The 21,834-nt window shown below is 32.6% G+C and overlaps 1 protein-coding gene and 1 long non-coding RNA gene across 2 annotated transcripts in view; both read left to right on the top strand.

Annotated features, from left to right (window-relative positions):
- Positions 1-464: 464 nt before the first annotated feature.
- LOC105132997 (transcription factor BEE 1-like) lies at positions 465-2,885 on the top strand. Its single transcript, XM_011036765.1, has 6 exons — positions 465-995; positions 1,111-1,230; positions 1,398-1,463; positions 1,624-1,692; positions 1,796-1,873; positions 2,122-2,885. Exons 1-6 carry the CDS (start codon positions 615-617, stop codon positions 2,215-2,217), a joined length of 810 nt encoding a protein of 269 aa, XP_011035067.1. The 5' UTR covers positions 465-614; the 3' UTR covers positions 2,218-2,885.
- A 12,672-nt stretch (positions 2,886-15,557) lies between these two features.
- LOC105132996 (uncharacterized) overlaps positions 15,558-21,834 on the top strand; it is a 12,766-nt gene continuing 6,489 nt past the window's right edge. Inside the window, exon 1 of the long non-coding RNA XR_843692.1 lies at positions 15,558-15,627. This is a non-coding gene — a long non-coding RNA (uncharacterized LOC105132996). The remainder of the gene's footprint in view (positions 15,628-21,834) is intronic.

Genomic DNA, 21,834 nt, shown 5'->3' with positions numbered 1-21,834 from the left:
AAACATTAAAAACATATTAATTTAAAGAAAAATTAAAAGAATTTTAATTTTTTTTTAAATATTTTTAAAATGCAGTGATAGATACCCCGCAACCTTACACTGTTGAACTGGTCAACTGAGTAAGCTATGTTATAGTTCATGCTGCTCAAAAGATTGCCTATATCATTTTGTAAATGATACAGGGTCCCAAGTTGACCTCATGTCAAGCTAGAAACGAAGTTTACCTTAACCTTTTCTTTTCCTTTGGCAAAGCAAAAAAGAATTGTACTTTTATCATATTTCTTCCAATATTTTAGCCCCACCCTAAAAACATACATGGCCTACTCTACTGGATATGTATATCTTTTGCATGTCCCTACCATTGAAACTTAGACTCAGAAAATGAAATTTCCACTTTTAAGTCTCCTGTGCTTTCAATTTTCACTTGCTTAACTGTAAAGCAAAACAAATTTACATTGATACCATATTTTCATGGCCCAAGATCCAAGTTACTAATAATACAAGCTGTTAAGCTAATAATGCACCATGTTGGAATCTTATAAATTGTATTCCAAAGCCCTCTTATATGTAAGCAAAATAAGGCCCTTTAAGAAGCTTTGGTACTTGGAAGTTTAATGGCTGAGTTTGCAGAATATCTGCAGAGGCATGGGGCTTCTCAACCTTTGACAGAGATGATGGACATGAACATGGAGATGCTCAAGCATCTTCCAGAGCTGAATCCAAGCATCTTGGAGAATTTCAGCATCATTCATGACTTCTCAGCAGACTCTTTCTTGGCCCACCAACAACCTGAATTTCCTGCAACATATAATCACAACAACCTTTCAAGCACTTCCCATCCTCACATCTTGAGTACAACACCACTTGTTCATTCTGTCAGCTTTAATCAAAATGTTTTCCATGAAAGGAAGAAGCCAAAAGCAATGGAACAATCAAAAGGCAGCTCCAAGAACGTTTCTCCTACAGCCTCTATAAACATCACTAAGAAAAAGAATGTGCGTTTCCGTCTGTTTCATGAAGTTATTACTGGTTGTTTTATAATTTCAGTTTTTAACTCCTAGTCTTTGTGCAAAAAGTAAGTTGAGCACTACTTTTTCTTGATGTGTTCAGAACTTAGGAAGAGGTAAGAAAGGCAAAAACAAGGAGAAAGAAGGGAACAAATCAAAGGAAGTTATTCATGTTAGAGCTAAGAGAGGCCAGGCAACAGACAGTCACAGTATAGCAGAAAGGGTAAATTTGTATGTTTTTGACTGAATAGAGTTTACACATTCAATAAGGCCTGATTATTAACCACTGGCCAGGCTTATTATATCTTCTAACGTGTAACAATAGGAATGTACTAATGAAAGTCAAGAAGTGAAGAATTTGACAGTGAATTTACTACTTTGTTGTGTCAGATAAGAAGAGAGAAAATCAATAGCAAATTAAGATGCTTGCAAGACATTGTTCCTGGATGCCACAAGGTAAGAATCCTTAGCACAAGTTTATTTTTGAGCATATTTCATGCATTTATTATTCTTGTATAATCGTAAAAAACATGTACCTTCGCTTATTCGGAGTTGAAGTTTAAATTTCTTGATTATATCCATAAGATGTAGCTCACATGAGTGCATGAACATACAGCCAATGGGGATGGCAGTTATGCTTGAGGAGATAATCAATTATGTACACTCATTGCAGAATCAAGTTGAGGTAACCCTACTATGAAAAAATCTGGTACAAACATTTTTACTGTTTCATCTTATAGTTCCCTGCACCAGCATGTTTGGATTAACCTTGTTTTGTCAAAACCCAGTTTCTCTCGTTGGAGCTTGCCGCTGCCAGTTGTTCTAATGACCTGAAAAATCTCACAGAATCTTCCAAGAAGGCTCAGGTGCTCTTACATTAACTTCTTGAATCTTGACTAGCTTTACTGTCTGCCTTATCTTTTCCCTAATAATTAATATGTTGAATTGCAGTTTATTAGATAATTTGGTCGCTATGTGCTGGAAGTTCCATTTCGTACATGCATACATTATATCTCTACCTGTGCTGGCATGGAATTAAATACAGTTGTAAGCACATATGAATATTTCCTGTTGCATGTCAAAAGTGACTGATGCTGAACCATGAATTCTGCAGGGAACAAATTCAACTGATGATGCACAGGAGACACAGAAATGGTCAAGAGAAAGATATGGAGAAATCACTTGCTTCCACTCTACATGGTCCATTTGACCGCTTTTTTGGCAATTACTCTTTGTTGCTATAAAGCACAAGAATATGCTCCCTAGCTATCACCCTTTGCCGCAAATCAAATGTCTATTTATGTGGCAGAAATGCTAATGATATTTGCATTACTCCACAAAAAGGTCCAGAAATGAAGTACAAAAACAGAGAGATTATATTGCTATTTACTTGTCCAATTCGAGGGCTAATTTCTTTTTCTCTTTTTCAAATTTGATCTGCTATAGTGATTTGTGGTGTTTAACATCCTATGTATTGATGCTGCTTTGTCTGCATGAGCAGTTAAGCATCCATTTGATCCAACAGGCTCTCTAGGCTTTATGTGTTGCTTGTATAAAATTATCCATTTTGTGACAAAATTATACATGCATCCACTTTATGATTTGGAATTTGGCATTTGGGCCACTTGGTGAATCTGTTATACCCTTTTAACCAGACACTTTCATGTGGTTCATGGTTTTTTTTTAGTGTGCAAGAGACAGAGAAACAGGAAAAGAAGATAGTCTTATGCAGCTGTCAACAGAATCTAAGTAATGATCTTACATGAACAAGCATACTAGCGATTTCCTGTTTATACTCCTTGCATATACCAGAAATATGTAGACAAATTTGATGTGTATCCAATTTCAATCTCAATCACAGTCACATTTGTTGAGTAACATGTGAATTGATGTAATTGGTGCTTGTTTCAATATGAATCAAATCAAGTAGACTTCCCCTTGACCATCACCTGCATGAATCAACCTTGTCCATGAACTAGTTACTAGCAGCTAAAGAAAACTATAATGGCCAAAACCCTTGAGAAAAAACAATTCCCAGTTAGTAGCCAGCTGTAGGGATGATACAAGGATAAAGTCCAATGGAATAGACCTCCAAGAAATGGCTCATTCTCTTATTAGCTCTCTGGTGTTTGTTCTTGTAGGTGGTAGGTTTCTATCTTGCCTTCCATAATACTGATTAACCAAGCAACAGTCGTAGCTCCATTGTGTAAAAAACAATAGCTCAAAGCTAATCAACCAGGAATCCATCACCACACAATCAATTGCTTCATCATCATGGCTCAATAACATTGAAATCATGGCAACATCAAGATTGGTAGCAAAGTCTTTGAAGGAAAAACACATGTCCTTTGGATTATCACTTGACCCAAACCACTTCTTTCTTGCATAACTTCCTTCGGGTGAAAAGCACAGTCAGCGTTGAAAGCGGGAAGAAGCCAGGAAATTTTTTTGCTGCAGGGGCCCAGCCACCCCCTGCCTCCGGCCCTGGTTGAAGGGACAAGCAAACTTCAAATAGAATCATACGATAGGCTTTGCGACATACAACAACGACGATAACAAGACACAAACAGTCTTCCGGATTTATTATCAGAAACATAGGTCCTACAAACATATGGATGAATAGAATCTCATATTCTCATTGATGTTTCCAGTTCATAGACTTGAATGATTGTAATGAGTAAACTGTAGAATAATTTCATGGCACTAAAGAAAGGAAAAGCATGTACAGATGCATTGAATCCAAAGATATAAGATAGAAGACAGCTTAAATGGGCCATATCATGCTCACAAGAAGATAGAGCAATATGTGTTCTTAGCTTTTCTTGAATGAAAAGGACCGTAAGAATCTTAAAAGCTTCTATTATCTGCGATTTTTGACTACTTTCTCAAAGAATTTTGTTTCTTCATCACTAGTCTTTTTGTTGGTGCATGCACTTGGAGCAGACAATTGCCTCTGTGAAAACATGTCCATTGAGCCTGATGAACAATCATCAACATATACGCGCACTAGCTTTCATCATCAACCTCCCATACCTAACTTAGAGAAAATATTAGAGTAAAAATAAAAAATAAACATAACAAAAAGGGGAAAAAATTCTTATCTACATTCAACATGATCCCCTCCTTCTTAGATTTGACTGGAATAGCATTTTAAGATGACTTGTAAAAAGGAAATTGTTTCAAAGTGTACTGTAATTCAATAATCCAAGGTGTATTATTACATCAGTGGATAAAATGACATAAATTATATATCCCACTCAAGTTTCCTGATTTGAAAGAACAATTACCAGTAACCCTTTTTTTGCTACTTGCTTTGATATATGAATTTGCTACCACTGTGTGCAAAATTAGAATAGAAGTGGATGCTTAGTGAAGAGTATAGTTAGGGATTAAAAAATAATAAAATAAATTTTTATATTAAAATTAAATTAGAAAAACATTGAGTTACTCAAATTATATAATTTGCATGATTATTAAAGTTTAAAGATCAAAATATATTTTTTATAAAACTTATATCATACCATCTAGAGATCTTTTTTTTTTGTTTTTTTTTTACCCTACCTTTTCTTAAAAAATTAAAAACAATAGGTTTTTAATTAAAATTAAATTACTAAAAAAATAAACATGGGAGCTTTGTACAGTATAAAATTTAATAACTGACTTGGAAAAAAATTATAAATTACCAGATTATTATATCAACTAGAATTAATTATTTTTTTAAAATAATATGGTTTTATTTTAAAAGAATTCTTTAACTTGGACCTCGGAACATCTTATTACCTAACAGAAACCGAGACATGTCCAACATGGGCCAACCTTAATTTTTAGGTAGGGATCCACACGCACGTGGTTTAACAATAAAGAGTGGAGAGGGAGACTGCCAAGAGATGTTTGTGTTAAATAGTGTGAATACATATTTATACATGAATCCATATTTATTATTCTGTCCGATCTTAGTTTCCTGCAGTGAGGAAATGCATCCCGCAGTTCTGTGCTAGCAAGATATTTACATGCATGCCTAGATGTTTGAAATTTGTTGATAAATTATTGATTAATTACTGGAATGATTGGTAACATTAATCCATGTCTTAGCTCATGCATATTTTGTAATTTTGATCCAAGTCGCAACTAGAAAATTGATTATCATCAACGAATATTTTGTTGGTGTTTAAACTATATTTTCAGCTACTTACAAATATTATAGATGGATTTGTCAATGGAAACTTTTCATCAAAAATTTTCTTATTAGAGATTTTAGACGTGTTGATAATTCAATTGATAAAATAACTTAATCAAAGAAACACTAATAAAATATTCATGTAAATTTTTTTTGCTAACCTTGGCTAATCCATTGATAAATATTACTAACAGATCAACAACGAACTAACCCTTGGTAATTAATTGTGCATCGCTGATGGATTCCTTGAGAGAATTCCTAACATACAAATTATGTCGGCGAATCTATCAATAAAATCAAAACAATTTATAATTTTTTGTAATTCTCCAATAAAATAGGCTTATATTATTGATGAAATCACCAGTAGAACTTTCATGTTTGTTAGTGATTCCATTAATATTTCAGTAATTTGTTTTTTCTTTTTAAATACATGCTTATTTGGATAAAATAATTTAACATTAAACAACTAAATTAAATTAAAGAATAAATTTAATATCATTAATTTAACTCCAAAATCAATTATAAATATCTTAATATATTTGAGAAATGTTGGAGCTGTGGATGGAGGGGGAGGGGAGGAAAATTCCTTGGAGGTCTATAAGTTAGAGAATAATAAGTTGACATGTAAGTCATCATTTGTTGTCATTACTTTCTACTTTATTTTTTATATTGCGCCTCCATTCCAACCCTCAAATCAACCTTCGCATTAGTAATTTATTCTTGAACTAGCTCTTGAATGGTTGATGATAGTCGCCTCAGGTTTGATTATGGAATGCCTACAATTGAGACACTACAACATGCCATCACATCTCAGACCGTAGTAATAAAGATACCATAAACTTGATTATTATCGAGTCTACCGGTTGTTCTAGCCTTCATTCACATTCTGGATCGTATTCCAAATGGGTTGAAGGGTCTTTTTTGTATTTGGCATGTATATCAGTGTTATATGTATCCTTTATTAAAAAAAAGCTAAATATATTGACAAAAAAAATAGTCAAAAAAATATTCAAAGGGTTTCCAAGTTTACTTATAACAAACGTTTCGACTTGGTTGTCTATGAATTATTACACCCCTTTTTGTCTATTCTTTTTTCATATATGTGTTTCCACGTATAACTTCATCAAAGTTGGCTCGTGCCCAATCTATATAGCTTGCAAAATAAATTATTAGTTAAACATTGTCACAAATAATCACTAACTTTTAAAGAAAAATACTTTAAAATAAAACAAAATCTTACTAAACTCTTCGCATGGTTAATGAAAGGAAGTGATTCACCAATATACTTGCTCATAAAATTTATCGTTAAACATTGTCACAAACAAAGTCTAAGCATGTTATTCCACACAATGTTTACATATGAGAATGAGTATTCAAGATTTGATGGATTTATTCTAACATCATTTCAACATAAAATAATCCCATATATATATTGCATAATTCCAAAATCTCATCACAGGGCAAATCATCAGATAAGCATGATATTTATTCAATATAAATATTCATTCAATGAATATTATATAATCCAAACCATATTATAAAACACTATAAAAATAAATAATAAAGCAATATAACTATTCAAGAAAGGTTTGAAATTCAAAATAGTGACAAAATATTGTTGGAATGAAGAAAATTAGTGTTGGCACATGATAGTCATGCTTCAAAAGTGAGTTGTCATATTCAGCGCATTGTTGCATGCTCCATTAATGTTTGATTAGCTCATGGATGGATCCAAAGAGTGCGCTCAAATATCCTACTTCAACATGTGGTGGTGGTGTAAGTCACCTCCTGTTAGTGTGGGAGATATAACACCATCGATATGTGGTGGTGGTTTTTCTCTTTACCAATTCATTTTATAACTTTCTAATTTGATCATAATGAGGTTATTATGTTATAAGGATTATATAGTTGTATGTTTTCCTTCAGGAGAAGAAGAATGACAATGGGATTATATGGTTTAAAGGTCAAAGGAGAGAGAAGTTAAAGAGGTAAGATCTTATGGTTGTTTTCTCCTCTCTTTTTAATTGACGATGATGTAAGCGCTAGTGGTTTCAATTGATTAGGGGTTTTTGAAAGGGACATGATAGAAAGATAATGGTAGTGATATCATTAGAAATAAAGGTTAATGGAAATAGAGAGAGATCAAGGGCATAAGTTTTAGGTTTAGAGAAATACAGACAAGATTATGGTTTTTTTGTGTGAGAAAGGTAGGAAAAGATGACTATCATTTTTATAGGGATTATTTCTCAATCTTTCAAATCATATTCTCTAAAAAAAAAAATGGTGGAAAGCATTTTGGGTGAAAGAGATGATAAACAATATTTTTGTTTGTTAAGGTTTTTTTCATCTAATGGCGGTCTCTGCTCCTTTTATTCTAGATTTTTTTTTACTATTTATAAGTTATTTTGTTTCTTCATTTCAATTGCTTAGTTTTCAAGCAACTTGGTTTTATCTTGGTCCCTTCATTTTTTCTCTTTATGCTTTGGTCTATTTGTCCATTTTTCTATTTTTTGTATTTTTTTTGTATATCAATGTCAACTCAATGAGAAAAGTTAACCAAAAATTTTGAAATGAACATGCTAATAGCTAAATACATTGAAAATATATTTTTTAATTTTATATTCTTTCAAAAAGACATTGAAAAAATGAAAACAACTTGAATGCATCAAAAATATTTTTTTTTAGATTCATTTTTTTATATATTTTTAAGAGAAAAAAAGTAAAAAAAAGAAGAAGTTATGATAGTTCTTTTTTCATAATACTTACTGTATAATGTCTTGTGAGGGACTTTGAAAAATAAGCTTGTAAAAAAAAAAAAGATATGAAGGCCTTTTTATGTTGGGAGAACAATTCACATAGGGGGTTTTGATATTAGCAAATGAAGAGTTGGTTTTCTTAATAGATATTTCAAAACTCAATTATTTTAAAAATCAAAGGTTTTTTCTATCTTAATAAATGGTATTGTTATTCAAGCAACATGCCCATGGTCTCTGAATAGGTGACCTACCCATTATTTGTGATCGGGTAACTTGCTCATAATCTCTAATCAAATGACCTATTTGTGGTTTGTGATCGAGTGATCTGTCTATGATCTCAAATTAGGTGAACTACTTGTGGTTTGTGGTTGAGTAACCTACTTGTAATGTAACATCCTTTATTTAATTTATGTCATATTTGTTGAAAAATTAGATAATTATATATATAACAACATTTTAAGCTTATTATTATTATTATTCTAGCTACTGAAAATTCAGCACAATCTTCTCTGTAAATTGACTTTTCCTAGTGTCACCATCAACTAAAAATACAATTTATTGTACATAATTATGATCTAATCATCTTGGATCTTCTTTAACATAATCTAATTCTCATCACTTTATCCACTTCGACTTATACCTTTTTAATGGAAACCAAGTAATCACACAAATAATTTAGATCTTCCTCAATTTCTGATCAAGTTCATTACCACATTAGTCGTCTCATACATAGATGACTAAGTTCTATAATTATACCTTAGTTTCCGTTCTTACGGATGACTAAGTCAATTTCTGTATTAAATCTCCTTAGTTCATGTCTTTATAAATAGTTAAGTCATCAAGTGATACCATCTTAGTCTTTCCCATAGGAATAATTAAGTCAAATACTATTCACCTTATATTTCCACCACTTTGGAAACTAAGTCAAAATTAAGATATTTATATCTTCTTAGTTTTTGACAATTAAGACAACTAAGTTATGCATATTATCTTTTATATTATTAAATTTATTCATTGAATCATTTTTATTCTTCACCATATATTCTCATAATTCTCTTACATTTATGAAATAATTTTGTTCCACTAATTATCAAACATACATAACAAAAACAACTCATTCATGTATATTAAAAAAAATAACAACTACAATCACTTGACATAGTGAAGGAGCAAACCACCTACATGCAAATCTAGGTGTTTGAGCTTGCTCCGCTAAAGTTCTAACCACGAATGTTCCTCTTATAATTAAAAGGAAGGTATACTTGTTAGCATATTCACATCCAGAATTATAACATACATAATTTCATTATCACGTTATATATTTTAACATTACATATTCCAATAATTCTCGTCTCAACATTAATTCTATTCATACTAATTCATTCTTCTGTTAGCATTTCTTATCAAATATACATATTTTCCTAACTTAATTTCCCTTAAAATGCATCATTTTATTATCGATAGTAAATACCTTTAATTCTAATTGATTTACATTTTCATACTTCACTTATTTCTTTTCATATCTCATTAACTTTGTTTTTTGTTTATATTTGATTTTACTAAGCATGACAAAATAACTATGTCATATAATCATCTAACTAAATCCTCACACCATTTCTTATACCTTCATAATTAACTAACTTGTTTATGAACATATAATTTAATACTCTTTCCAATATTTTGCATTGAAATACATTACATTCTTTACCTATACTTATTAACATGCATTGACATTAACCATTTACTTAACTTTTCCCACATATTATCTCTATTATAACTTTATTATTTATGCATCATCACACCACAATCACACATAATTATCCAAACTTTATTACATTCCATGTTAATCATCTTTTATTCCTAACATGACTAGTCAACGTTGTCTCCATGACACTTAAATTATTATATGCTATCCTTCATTATTTTGCATCATTTTCAACTTATCTTATCATGAATGTATCAATTTCAACAATTTCATATTTTTTTCCAAATTCTCTCTTAAGAACCCTAATTCAAAAATCTAAGAACAATGCATTAAATCTATTTCTTTTCATCCAAACTTGTTTAAACAACTTAGAACTCATTACCTAGCATTAAAATGAACTTTGAAAGTTAACTTGATGATGTTTTTCCTCCTCTTCAATTTTTCTTCATTGCTATGACCTACAACCTCTTTTTTTCCCTTCTCCCTCACTTAGTTTCTTCTTAAATCCTTGTTTGAGGGAGTGATTTATGTTTTATACCTTTCAAATACTTAATTCTATATAATTTCTACTCTTTCTCTTAAGGTATTTTTTTTTGTTTTAAGTGCTTTACTCTCATTCTTTTATCTCTCTTTTTTATCTCTATATTATGTCTCTGTTTCTGACATCAAAAGAAGAGAGAATAAGTTGTTGAAACTTTGCTAGCTCATCAGAATATTTACAAAATTAGCACTAACAAATTTTATATTATTTACTATCCAACTTTTAATAGTTTTAAAATATCTTCCTAACTTAGATTGCCCTAAAATTATAATTAAATGTAGGACTATTTGTTATGAGATTCCTTGTAAAATTTTAGTCTGATCTAACAGTCAAATTGAGCATTATGCTTAATAGCGTAAAACTAGTCAATAAGTGATTTTATTTATTTATTTATTCACCAAAAATCCAAATTTTCTCATTTTATTTTTATTTTTATTTTTTTAACTATTTATTATAATCACTTATTTTTCAGGGTTTCACATGTGATCTCTAATCAAGTGACCTACTAGTGATTTATAATTAAGTAACTTGCATCTGGTCTATAATTGGATGACCTGCATATGCTTTATGATTTAATAAAATGCTCGTGGTCTTTAATCAGATGACTTGCCCATGGTTTATGGTGGGATAACCTGTTCGTTATGTGAAAAACATCTAATATTTTTCATGAATTCTTTGTTTTCAAGTGACTTACCTCATAGTTTAGAAATGGCTTACTTGGCTATGAGACTTGATTGATGGTGTTCTAATTGCATGGTTGAGTCTGAAACTTTTTGATGGCAAGGTTAGTCTTTTCTTTATGATCATAGGATTAAAGTTGATGCTTTCTAATGACAAGGTTGAAAAATAGAGATTCCTGAAGATATGGTTAATTTATTAGCACTTCTTAATTTTAGGGTTGACACATGTCCTTCCTAATGGTAGGGTTGGACTTCCTGATTATAGGGTTGATTTCTTGGTGTTTTCTAATTACAGGGTTAACACATATCCTTCCTGATGGCAGAGTTAGACTTTTTTATTACAAAGTTAAAATTGAGAATTCCTAACATTGGAGTTAAATCTTCATTTCCTAATATTAGGGTTTAGTTTCTTAATTGCAGTGATGAATTCTTTGTGTATCCTATTTACATTGTTGATACATTTCCTTCCTGATGGTAAGTTTGGACTTCCTAATTGCAGGGTTATGATATGATATAAGTAAGGTTAGATTTTGGGTTTTAGCACAAACTTTTTTATTGTTCATTTTTACTCAATTTAGTATAATTTTCAACTTGAGCAACGAATCTAGCTGAGATTTTCATAGGACTTTCTGGACATGCTTTTATATATTGGGTTGAAATTTCAAGTCAATAGAAGTTTGGAAAAGAAATATTTTAAAGGGTAAAAGTTATTAGATAAATTTTGTCAAATTTGTTTGTCCAGACCTTTATCTACTATTAGATTATATCTAAATCTATAGAAGGAATTATGTTGCTATTCTAATTGGATTGGACATCCATACCTTTCTAGTGATACATGATAAACCCATTACTTTATCTAGATAAGAATGAATGACGTGTTTAAAGTTAAGATTATAATTTGTTAGGAATGAGCAAAAATTAAAGAAACATTATTTCCTTGTATATTATAGAATGCAGTCAATACAAGGATTACTTAATGCTTTTTGAAATATGTGTGGCAACTATTGGCTTACCTATTTTATAAGGATTCCATGTCAAATAAAAAATATTTATGAGAACAACTATTATTTATAGTTTGCAAGAATTCCATATAAATTATGCAATGTACATGATGGCAAGGAGGCTTAGGATTGTTTTGTTATTTTTTTTTTCTAATTTTATAGGATTTCCTAGCATATCAAGGAGATTAAGGAGAGACAATTTATGAGAGAAAATTCTAGCAATTAAAAACAAAATTTCCTAGTTAATTTAAAGCATGAAGTTTCGATACACCTTTTAAATAAAGCAAAGAGGGAGTTTAAGCCATGCATGAGGATTTCAAGCAAGAAAACTTTGATTATAATTTTATTATTATTTATTTTAGTTTTTAATATTATTAGCTTTAGGTTTTATTCTAAAATAGGTTTGTTTTAGCCCATTAGACATTGTTTTATGATTTGTTTTAGTATTAAAATTTTGTTAGTTGATTACTAGATAAGACATCATGGCTTACAACTTAAAAGAGGTTTATTATAGTTATATATAGTTATATATAGTTATATATGTGCTTTTATAACTACAAGTTTTGAAAACTATGATGGTGATTTGAATAATCATGATTTTTCCTTTACCTTACGTGTTACAAACAACCTGTTTTTATAGGGACAAAGATCATACATTAACTTATTAAAGATTAAATGGCTTCATGATGCCATTCATATACTTTGGATTCTTAGGTACATAGTTACTTATAGGTCGGGGTTTCTTTAGCTTTCTTAGAGTGGTTTTCATTCTCATTATGAATTGCATGACCATATGATCACGAGGTTCACATCAAGTTAATTTCTTGGTGTTCCTTGATTTCAAGGCTAACACTTGTCCTTCTTGATGGCAAGGTTGGACTTTTTAATTGCATGATTAATTTCTTAGTGTTTCCTTATTTAGGCTTTTTATCTCATGTCTTTATATTTTTGCCTTATATTCTTGTTGCAAATTCTCATAGAATTTTTTAAGCTTGTTTTGACTTAACGGGAAATACCATTCAAAGATGGTCCAGCTACTTAGGATGAGACAGAGGTAGTTCTAGGTATGGGATAAATGGTAGTTCTAATGCTTGTCGGAATCTTATCAGCTTTAAAAAGGGTTATTGCTTGGCATGTTTCACTCTAGGAGTTGATATTCATCCATTTACATTATTGTTTGGTACCCTGTCAGCAAAATAAAAGCAGTGCCGACCATTATTCTCTTAATTAGCTATTTGCCTTTTTCTCTGGGCATTGTATGAAACTCTAATATCAATTGTGGCTTGTTGTCAAAATCAACTTAAAAGGAGGCTTAACACAATAACCATTACTTATTCAACATGTTTTCTATTTCTAGTGGTCATGTAGGACTTTATCATCGTAAGTTACTAATATATAAATGTTTAGCCCCATGTTAAATTTTCCTAGATCAAGATTTGGAAATTATTATTTTTATTTAAATCCCCATGGAGCTTTGGCTTGATTGAAAAAAATTTTTAATTAATTTTTGAGTATTTCAGGGATCAACTTCTAGCAGCAGTGTAGAACTGCCATTTTCAGCCTAGGCATTTTTTAGCACTATTGTTTTTGGAGTTATCCTGATATTCTATGTTGACAACATTGTAGAGAAGAGGTGCCATTTTTTTCTGGATCGCTGCTGAATTGATGCAGAGCCTTTCATTTTACTCTTGTTTAGACTAACTTTTGTTGAATTAATTGTTTGTAAAAATAAATTTCAAAGCATGTAATGGCTAGCTAATTAAACTTTAGCATAATTATAAAGTTCCTTTGGAGGGATGCGCTATCTAAATACACTACTAGTATTTTTGTTATAAGATTTTAAGCTGGTTCTCATTTTCTTGAGGTCCATGAAGATGAACCAACCACTTTATTTATTTCATAGTTGCTTATACTAGTCTAGAGGCCTATATGCATCAATCAAGAGGACTATTTATGGCACTACCATGGTGTACAAAATGGTTCCATTGTGTTAAAAATATTAGATATATTTTAACTATCATACTTAGACTTGTTTTTTGACTAGATACTATGGGCTCTGTGATTTCTTTAATGGCATTTCTTGTCTTTTGTTTTTAATTCTAGAATTACATGGATGTTTTTAATTTCCTAAATGAAACAGTTCTATAGATGTTGGTTAATTAAAAGCAAATGTAAGTTACAAGTCTGACTACATTTATAGCACTCTTGTAATCAAAAAAGTTTGTTAGGTTTGATAAATGATGGAAACAACTTTATTTATCTGCAGACTGCATATGGTTTTCTCTTCACCAAGGCATCTAATGGTAGCTGGAGGATGCTTCATTATCATGGAGATTGTCTACAACATGGATTTTTCTCTTCTAGGCTTCATCATATACTCCTTGATTTTGGGCTTTGGTATGTCTGAAAGTCTTTCATCATGTTGCTTCATGCAATATTTGTGGAAGTTCCTAGTGATTTCTAAATAAATAAGTTAACCAGTCAACAATAGAGAGACAAATCCTTTATTTTTTTTTATTTATGGTTAGACTAGTGGATAAGGCAATTAGAATATGTAAAAGATTTTGATAGGTTATAGATGTCTTATATTCGAGAAGCTTATTATTTCCCTAAAAATACAGAGTAGAAGAAGAAAAGGATAGGCATGTCATTTAAAATTATATTATCATTCACCAAACTATTAGAACGTAAATATAATACAAAAACAAACACTAGCATATTGGCATGAACATGGGTATAAATAAACACCTTTAGTCTTCTTGTTTTTGTTACATGCTATAGGGATTTATGAAGCAACTGCTTTAGAGCATAGTAAAAAGGGTTCTTTTCAACAATTTGATCCATTAAATAGGTGTTCGAAGATCAAGTTCAGATTTCACCACTTCCTACTTGAAGTACACTGCATTTCCTTTGCGAGTTTTTCTGTGCACACAACAGCGAGAACATGTATTTACAACCAGGAATTGTTACCATTCTTGTATATATCTGTCTCTTTTTTTTCTGAGGCAAGTGAAGCATTTCACGGGACATTTGGGAAGAATGAGTGGAACCATAGTGTCTCCGATTCTCACATACTTTCTTTGTTTTATAACTAGTGGCTGATTAATTTCTGTATTGAATAGAAGTGTATACAAATGTTCTCGCTCCCTGATTGTCTTAATGGTTGGTTTGATAAAATAATAGCATGTTAGAGATGAACAAACAGAGTGTTAAATTCTTCTATTTGTATTCATAAATGGAATCAAGATTGACAACCTTTCTATATCAAATGTCAAATTCAAAAATTTCCCACAAAAATTGGTAAAGCCCACCTGCAATTATAATGGGATAATCTTCCTTTGTTAAGAGAGCACCAGGAAGCTCAACAAATTTACTAACTCCTTCATTTCCTTTGGGTGCTCACATTCCTATTTTTGACCTCTTTGGAGAACTTTTAGATGACAAAACAAGAACAGGTGCTTTTCCATCCAAATCTGCAAAAAGCTTAAGGAATTCCTCCTAGGACAAGGAGACCTGAAGTAATTAACTTGGTTGTCAAAAGACAGAGTAGAAGAAGCAGATGAAGAAGAAGAAGAAGAAGAAGAAAAGAAGAAGAAGCAGGTGAAAACACAAAGAAGATGTAAGGGAAGAATTACCGAAAGAAAAGGAATCGGTTCAATATTATTGCATGCATGCATCTGTTGCAACAAAATACTATTATATATATAAGGGAGCCTAACAACTAGCTCGTGATTTCTTTCCTTTCCATGTGACTTATAACATAATTATAAACTTTATAAAATGCACTGTTTTGGACTTAATGACTAACTCTAAAACACATCGTCTATCAATTGCTTCCCTTAATTTGAATTTCCCCCTTGTGAACCCATTAATTAGTTGTTGTCCTGTAATAATTGCCCTTCCTTTAAATGGACCTTGTCCTTAAGGTCGAATTATAAAAAACAGAGGGCTAGCTTATCAGCAAACTCCTAAGTGGCTTCTACAAGTGTAAGACCTATCCAATGAATGAGGAGTTGGGTGGCTGCTTGTAGATTCTTCTTAACCATCTGGCGATCCAAAATAGCTCGTGGAAGGAGAAGAGGTTCAGAGGGTAGAGTAGGCAATGTGGTGTGCACTTTCTTCTTCAATAGAGACTAGGGGTGTTCATGGTTTGGTTCTGTTCGGCTTGGTTTAGACTAAAAAAACCAACCGAACCAAATTATTATCTGCTTGTAAAAAATTAACCAAACTGGATCAGAAATCTGTTCAAAACGAACCAGTCTGGTTCGGTTAAATCTGGTTTTTAGTAAAAAAACCGGGAAACCTAATCCCATCATATGAGTTTTTTTTTTTTTTTTTTTTTTAAAATGGCTTAGCCTTACATTAAATTAAGCTTTAAAATTCAAAGCAAACTGATGTTCAACTTTTAAAAATTTACATCCTGCGTAGTTTTTCAGCAACAACACAACTCTGTTTCTCTTTTATACATGGCTGACTTTTAATATGAATTGGCTAACTTTTAATATAAATTAAAATCTGGACATGAATTAAAATCCCACAGAGAAGTGTTCCATGTTTTAACACTATGAACCTGTAACACAATGAAATATTTAGTACCAAAAAAACAACAAGAATGATGGTCAAGACTGAAGAGCACACACCCACTAAAAAAGGAAACCAAAACTCTTACCCTTATGATAGTAGCATTCTTGCAAGCTTCATTATCAATCACAACCCTGACATACAAAAAGGGAGAAAAAAAACTAAACAAAATGGATGTAAATCTGTTTTCACTTTAAAATCTAACATGTTGAAACTTTAGCATTGAATGAAACCTCAACTTTGCCATAATACTCAGATTAAAAAAAGAAGATGACGAATCTGCATAATACATACCTAGGTGGATTCAATCTCCTAAAGAGTTTCTCATATTCATCATCTATGTCATTTGAAAAGCTCATGTTGACCTTTGTAGAAATTAAAAAATTTGAAGAGGAAAAGGCAAAAAAACTATGAGAACAAAACTAGCCAATAAAACCAGAAGTTGGTTTCTTGAAGAAAAACCATGATCAATTACAAGGTAAATAAGAAACACACAGACCCCACATAAAAAATCCTTGAAAACTGAAATAAAACACGACTAATCACCTCATCAACAAAAACCCATCACCCAAAAATAAAAAGAGAGGAGAGGAAATTGATACCTACCCATTGATGCTTCTGTGATGTAGTCATATTGAATGAGAGAACTTGTCTGAGTTCTCTTAAGAACTTGTCCGATAAGCTAAAATATTTTAGAGAGGCGAGAGGGAGAGCCTCTAGTACTGGGGCGGGTGCTCTGGTTAAGGTTAGCAGAGAGGGAGAGGGAGAGGGGGTGGGACGATGGGTGCTTTGTTAGTTTGTTAGGGTTAGGCAAGAGGGGGAAAGTTTCTATTTATACCAGTGGTGGTTAGGGACCTTTTTTTTAACCGGTTCGGTTCGGTTAGGTCCGGGTTAATCAGTTTCTGCATTATAAAATCAAAAACCGAACCGAACCAAATTTTTTTCTAAATATTCTAATCGGTTTGATCGAGTATTTTCTCGGTTTGGTTTTCTCAATTTACTCAGTTTATCGATTTTTTTGAACACCCCTAATAGGGACATATGAAACACAAGATGGGTGGATGTAAAGATGGGTAACTTCAATTTATAGGCCACAATATCAATTTTTACTAACTTCATATGGACTGTAGTATTTTGAAGCTAATTTTTTAGAATGTCTGTGGCCTAGGGTTTTATGTCTGTATGGTTGTAATTTGAGATAGACTAGATCACCAATAGCAAATTCTCTTTCACTTCTGTGTTTGTTGGCAAGTTGAATCATTTTATGCCTTGTATTCTTTAGCTTTTTCTTGATTGCATGTAGAATTTGATTCCTTTTACATAAGAAATTATCTACAGTGTTGATAGGTGAGTCTTTTGGGAAGTAGGGAATGTGTAAAGGGGGTGGGTAAAAGGGTGAATTTGGTGACCCTATGGTAGTTGGTGTTCTACCACCATTTCGGCTAGGGGAAGCCACTGAACCCATTGTGTTGGTAAAGTACTTGTCATGCAACGCAGGTAGTTTTCAAGAAACTTATTAACCACCTCTATCTAGCCATTTGATTAGGGGTGGTAGGCTGTGGAATAGTAAAAGTTAACGTCTTGTCTAGTAAAGAGCTCTTTCCAAAAGAGATTGAGAAAGACAATGTCCCTATCACTAACAATAGTGGTCGGGAACCCATGCAATTTGTAGACATTGTCTAGAAACACTCGGGCCACAGAACAAGCAGTATAAGGGCGTGGAATAGTCATGAAGTGTGTATATTTACTAAATTTATCCACAACCACAAGTATAACCTGCCGCCCTTCAGATTTAGGGAGCCCCTCCACAAAATCCATACTAATATCAATGAAAAAAGCTATAGGTATAGGGAGGGGTTATAGTAACCTAGGAGTGCGTGTGTTTTTAGACTTGTTTTATTAGTAAATGAGGCATTCCCTGATGTATTGTTTAACATGTTTTTGCTGGCCTTTCCAATAAAACCCATTAGCCACCCTTTTTATTGTGATAGTAGTGCCTGACTGGCCTCCTACAGCTGAGTCATGATACAAAAAAATAATTTGTGTTTGAAAAGGTCCATGTTGGCCTACCATAAACTTACCTTTCTTGTATAGGAACTAGTTAGCCTAAGAGTAGTGAGGATGAGAGTTAGGCTATAGGTTTAATTCCTAAATAAAAGTCTGCACATCCTTATCAGTATGCCAAGATTACTTGATGTCTTCTAAGAGTGTAGTAGAAAGAGAAGAGACTGCAAGGGTACTTAGAGCTTTATAGGACACCCTTGAGAGGGCATCAGCAACCACATTGTCGTTCCTTTTTTTTAACTCAATCTTATAGTCAAACCCAAGGAGTTTGGCAAGCCACACATGTTGTGATGGGTAAGTCACCTTCTGTTACAATAGATATTTGAGACTAAGATGATAAGTACGTATAACAAAATGTCTACCCCATAAGTAGTGTCACCATTTAGTAACTGCCAGTAGAATAACAAATAGTTCCTTTTTATAGGTGGAAAGTGCTTATTATTTAACCCTAAATGATTTGCTAATGAATGCAATCGGGTGGCTTTCTTATATAAGAACTGCCCTCATTCCACTACTGCTAGCATCTATCTCGATGATGAACTGTTTAGTCAAATCTAGCAACGCCAGTAATGGAGGTTAAGTCATCACATGTTTCAGTTGATTGAAGGTTGAGGTGGCTTCCTCATTCCATCTGTAGGCATCCTTCTTTAGCAACTAGGTTAAGGGTTTGCAAATGATACCACAACCCTTAACAAATCTCTTGTACTATCCAGTGAGACCTAAAAAACCCCGTAGTTGTTTAATGTTACATAGGAGAGGCCAATCAAGGATGGCCTTGATCTTATGGGGATTAGTCGACACCCTTGCTACCGATATAACATGGCCTAGATACTCAACTTACTACAAAAAACACACTTGCTATACTTGGCATACAGTAGGTTAGTCTGTAGGATCGTGAAGCAGTCTTGAGATGGCTTAGGTGCTCTATCATGGAGTTACTGTAAATAAGAATGTTATAAAAAAATAAAAATAAACTCCCTCAGTTGGCCTTGAAATAATTCATTCATTAGACTTTGAAATATAGCAGGGGTGTTAGTCAAGCCAAAAGGAATGACCAAGAATTTATAGTGTCCATTATGCTTTTTGAATGCAGTCTTATAGGTGTCTTAAGGAGCCAGATCAGAGATCAATCTTAGAAAAAATTGAGGCACCCACCAATTCTTCTAAGATTTCATCTATTAAGGGAATAGGGAACTTATCTTTGATTGTAAGTTTGTTTAATGCCCTATAGTCAATGCATAATCTCCATAATTTGTCTTTCTTCTTGACTAGGATGACTAGTGAAGAAAAAAGGCTACGGCTATGTTGAATGGTTCCTAAGCCTAGGATTTCTTTAACCATATGTTCTACCACATCCTTTTATAGACTGAAGTGTTGATAGGGTCTGAGATTGACTGGATTAGAGCCTTCCTTGAGAGGTATAATGTGATCATGGTTGCGGGGAGGAGGCAAGCCCTTTGGTTCTTCAAATAGCTCCTGGTATTCTGCCTGCAGATTTGTGAAAGCTGTATTTTTAGCAAGGTCAGGTTGTAACCCAGTGGATGTTGAATTTTCCTCCTATTCTTGACTATTAATAGAGCGTACGTTGCACAGATTAATTTGAGAAACTAGACTGGTGTTACATAACAAACCATTAAGTTGCTTTAGTCTGATAGTTTTCATGGTCACTGGATCATTTCCCTTGATAAAAACCTCTTAACCTTACTACCAAAATGCCATTCATATTTCTATATAGTTGCATATGATGGTTTTTAATGTGGCCAGCCATTGAATGCCTAAAATCATATCATAATTTTTTAGATCCAAGGTAAATATATAAGTCATAAAATCAACTTCCTGAATAGACCATTGGAAGTTGCTACACACAGAAGTGCAAGTCTTGGTTCCACTATTAGCTACCTGCACTGTTATAGCCTTAATGTTTGTAAGATTACAATGCAATCTGTCTGCTACGTGATTGTTGATGAAATTATATGTATTACCAGAATCTATCAAGATAAATAAAGGCTATTTTTCGACCCTACCTGTGACCCGCAATGTGTTTAGGCCAATGACTCCTTCTAAGGCATTAAGGGATATATAGGGATTGTAGGTGTCAGGGTCAAAGTCAATGCCTTGTCCTCACTACCCTCCTCATTCTATTCCATAACACATAGGGAATATGGTTTCTTGTTCTAACATCTATGCCCTAGTATAAACTTATCATCACACTAAAAACAAAGGCCCTTAGCTCTCCTCTCATCTAAGTTCCTGTTTCTGATGGGTCTAGTGGTTCTTTGGGTAATGTTGGGGTTGTAAGGTGGGGGTTTTGGTAAGATATCTGTGTGTGGTAGTTTAAGGTTGTTACTTAGGAATTTGGTAGGATTTTTGTTGTAGCTAGAAGGGGTGGCAGGTTTGTTTTGATAAGCAAAGGTGGTTGAGTGATAAGTCTATTTGTTAGAATTAGAGCCATAATGTTTATGGGTGAGGGTGTTATCCTGCAATCTAGCTAAGGTATATGCTTGGTTCAAGGATTTTGGTTCAAACATCTTGATCATATTCTTAACTTCTACATCCAGCCCTCCTATAAAGAATACCAAAGCATTTTTCTCAGAAATTTTGGATCGATTCTAGAGGATATTCAAATCCTTGATATAGGTTTCTAAGTTATTTTTTTGTTTAAACTCAATAAGTTCCTCTAAAGGGTTTTTCTCTCCTCAAACCTATAGCAAAGAGCCTTTATATATTCTAACCAAGATACAACCTACCCTCCCAAGCTTCTCATGTAATTTGGATGCCAGCATAGAGCCATGCCATCTAGATAATAGAAAGCTAGTTTAAGCTTGTCTTGCTCAGCAATTTCTTCCACGTCAAAATAGTGGTTACACTTATAAATCCATTTAAGGACATCATCTCCCTCAACAATAGGGAACTCTTGTTTTGGTCTACATAATTGATATTGAGGAGGTTGACACGACTAAAAGGTTGATGTCTTCTCCCAAGTGCAGGAGTGTCGAAGTAATAAATAACCCGGCAAGACCGGGGTCGAACCACAAGGAGGTTAATTGTACAAATTATAAAAAAAAATTATAAAACAACAATAACAACAACAACAATAGTAATAATAATAATAACAATAATAATAATAACAATAATAACAACAATGACAATAACAATAATAACTATAATAACTATAATAATAATAATAACAGTAGTAGTAGTAGTAGTAGTAGTAGTAGTAGTAGTAGTAGTAGTAGTAGTAGTAGTAGTAGTAGTAGTAGTAGTAGTAGTAGTAGTAGTAGTAGTAGTAGTAGTAGTAGTAGTAGTAGTAGTAGTAGTAGTA

This window comes from Populus euphratica, unplaced genomic scaffold (assembly GCF_000495115.2).
Source record: "Populus euphratica unplaced genomic scaffold, PopEup_1.0 scaffold99.1, whole genome shotgun sequence".
NCBI lineage: Eukaryota > Viridiplantae > Streptophyta > Magnoliopsida > Malpighiales > Salicaceae > Populus > Populus euphratica.
This window is presented reverse-complemented; position numbering and strand designations above follow the sequence as displayed.